Below are 572 nucleotides of genomic sequence, written 5' to 3' on the forward strand. Positions count from 1 at the left end.
GTCTGCGGCGCCCTGGTCGCGGTGCTGCCGCGCGCCTCCCCCCAAGCCCAGCAGCTGGCTCTGCAGACGCTCCGTGCCATGCAGGTGGGCAGCGGGCCTCGCCGCAAGAGAAGGGCAGCGTTGCTTCTGTGGCTGTCCTGCCTGCCCTGGCAGGAGCTGGGGTGTTTCCCCGGGGGCTGGGGGCAGCCGGTGTGCTTGGAGGAGGATGGCCTGGAGTGCTGTGCGAAGGCTGTCCCCTGTCACTGTGCCCTTTTCCCGCAGGACGTGGGGGCAGACACCCCCTCCATCCTCGTGGAGCCCCTGCTGGGTGTGCTGTGCTCTGTGCACCTAGAGGTCCAGTACGAAGGTACCCTGGGCAGTGGTCCGAGGGGGTCGGGGCAGGCTGGGGGTGGCCTTCTCCAGGCCCAGGCGAGCATGGCAGGGGTGTGCGGAAGGGCAGTGGGAGCGCAGGGCATGGGATGCAAGGCCTTGCCTGGTGCCGCTCCGGGGCCTGCGGCATGGCCAGACGGGCACAACAGCGCCTACAGTGACCCTACTCCCGCTGGGCTGCGGCCAGGCTCGGTACCGAGGGC

General features: G+C 70.3%; 1 protein-coding gene across 1 annotated transcript in view; it reads left to right on the forward strand.

Moving 5' to 3' along the window:
- LOC104509315 (chromosome unknown open reading frame, human C1orf228) overlaps positions 1-346 on the forward strand; it is a gene marked incomplete at its 3' end in the record, with an annotated part of 2,542 nt that extends 2,196 nt beyond the window's left edge. The window contains 3 exon segments of the mRNA XM_010151210.1: positions 1-84; positions 187-189; positions 262-346. The exon segment at positions 1-84 is cut by the window's left edge and continues 21 nt beyond it. Of these exon segments, the coding sequence (XP_010149512.1) occupies positions 1-84; positions 187-189; positions 262-346 (172 nt within the window).
- Positions 347-572: the final 226 nt, after the last annotated feature.

This window comes from Eurypyga helias, unplaced genomic scaffold, assembly GCF_000690775.1.
Source record: "Eurypyga helias isolate BGI_N326 unplaced genomic scaffold, ASM69077v1 scaffold41364, whole genome shotgun sequence".
NCBI classification, from domain to species: Eukaryota; Metazoa; Chordata; class Aves; order Eurypygiformes; family Eurypygidae; genus Eurypyga; species Eurypyga helias.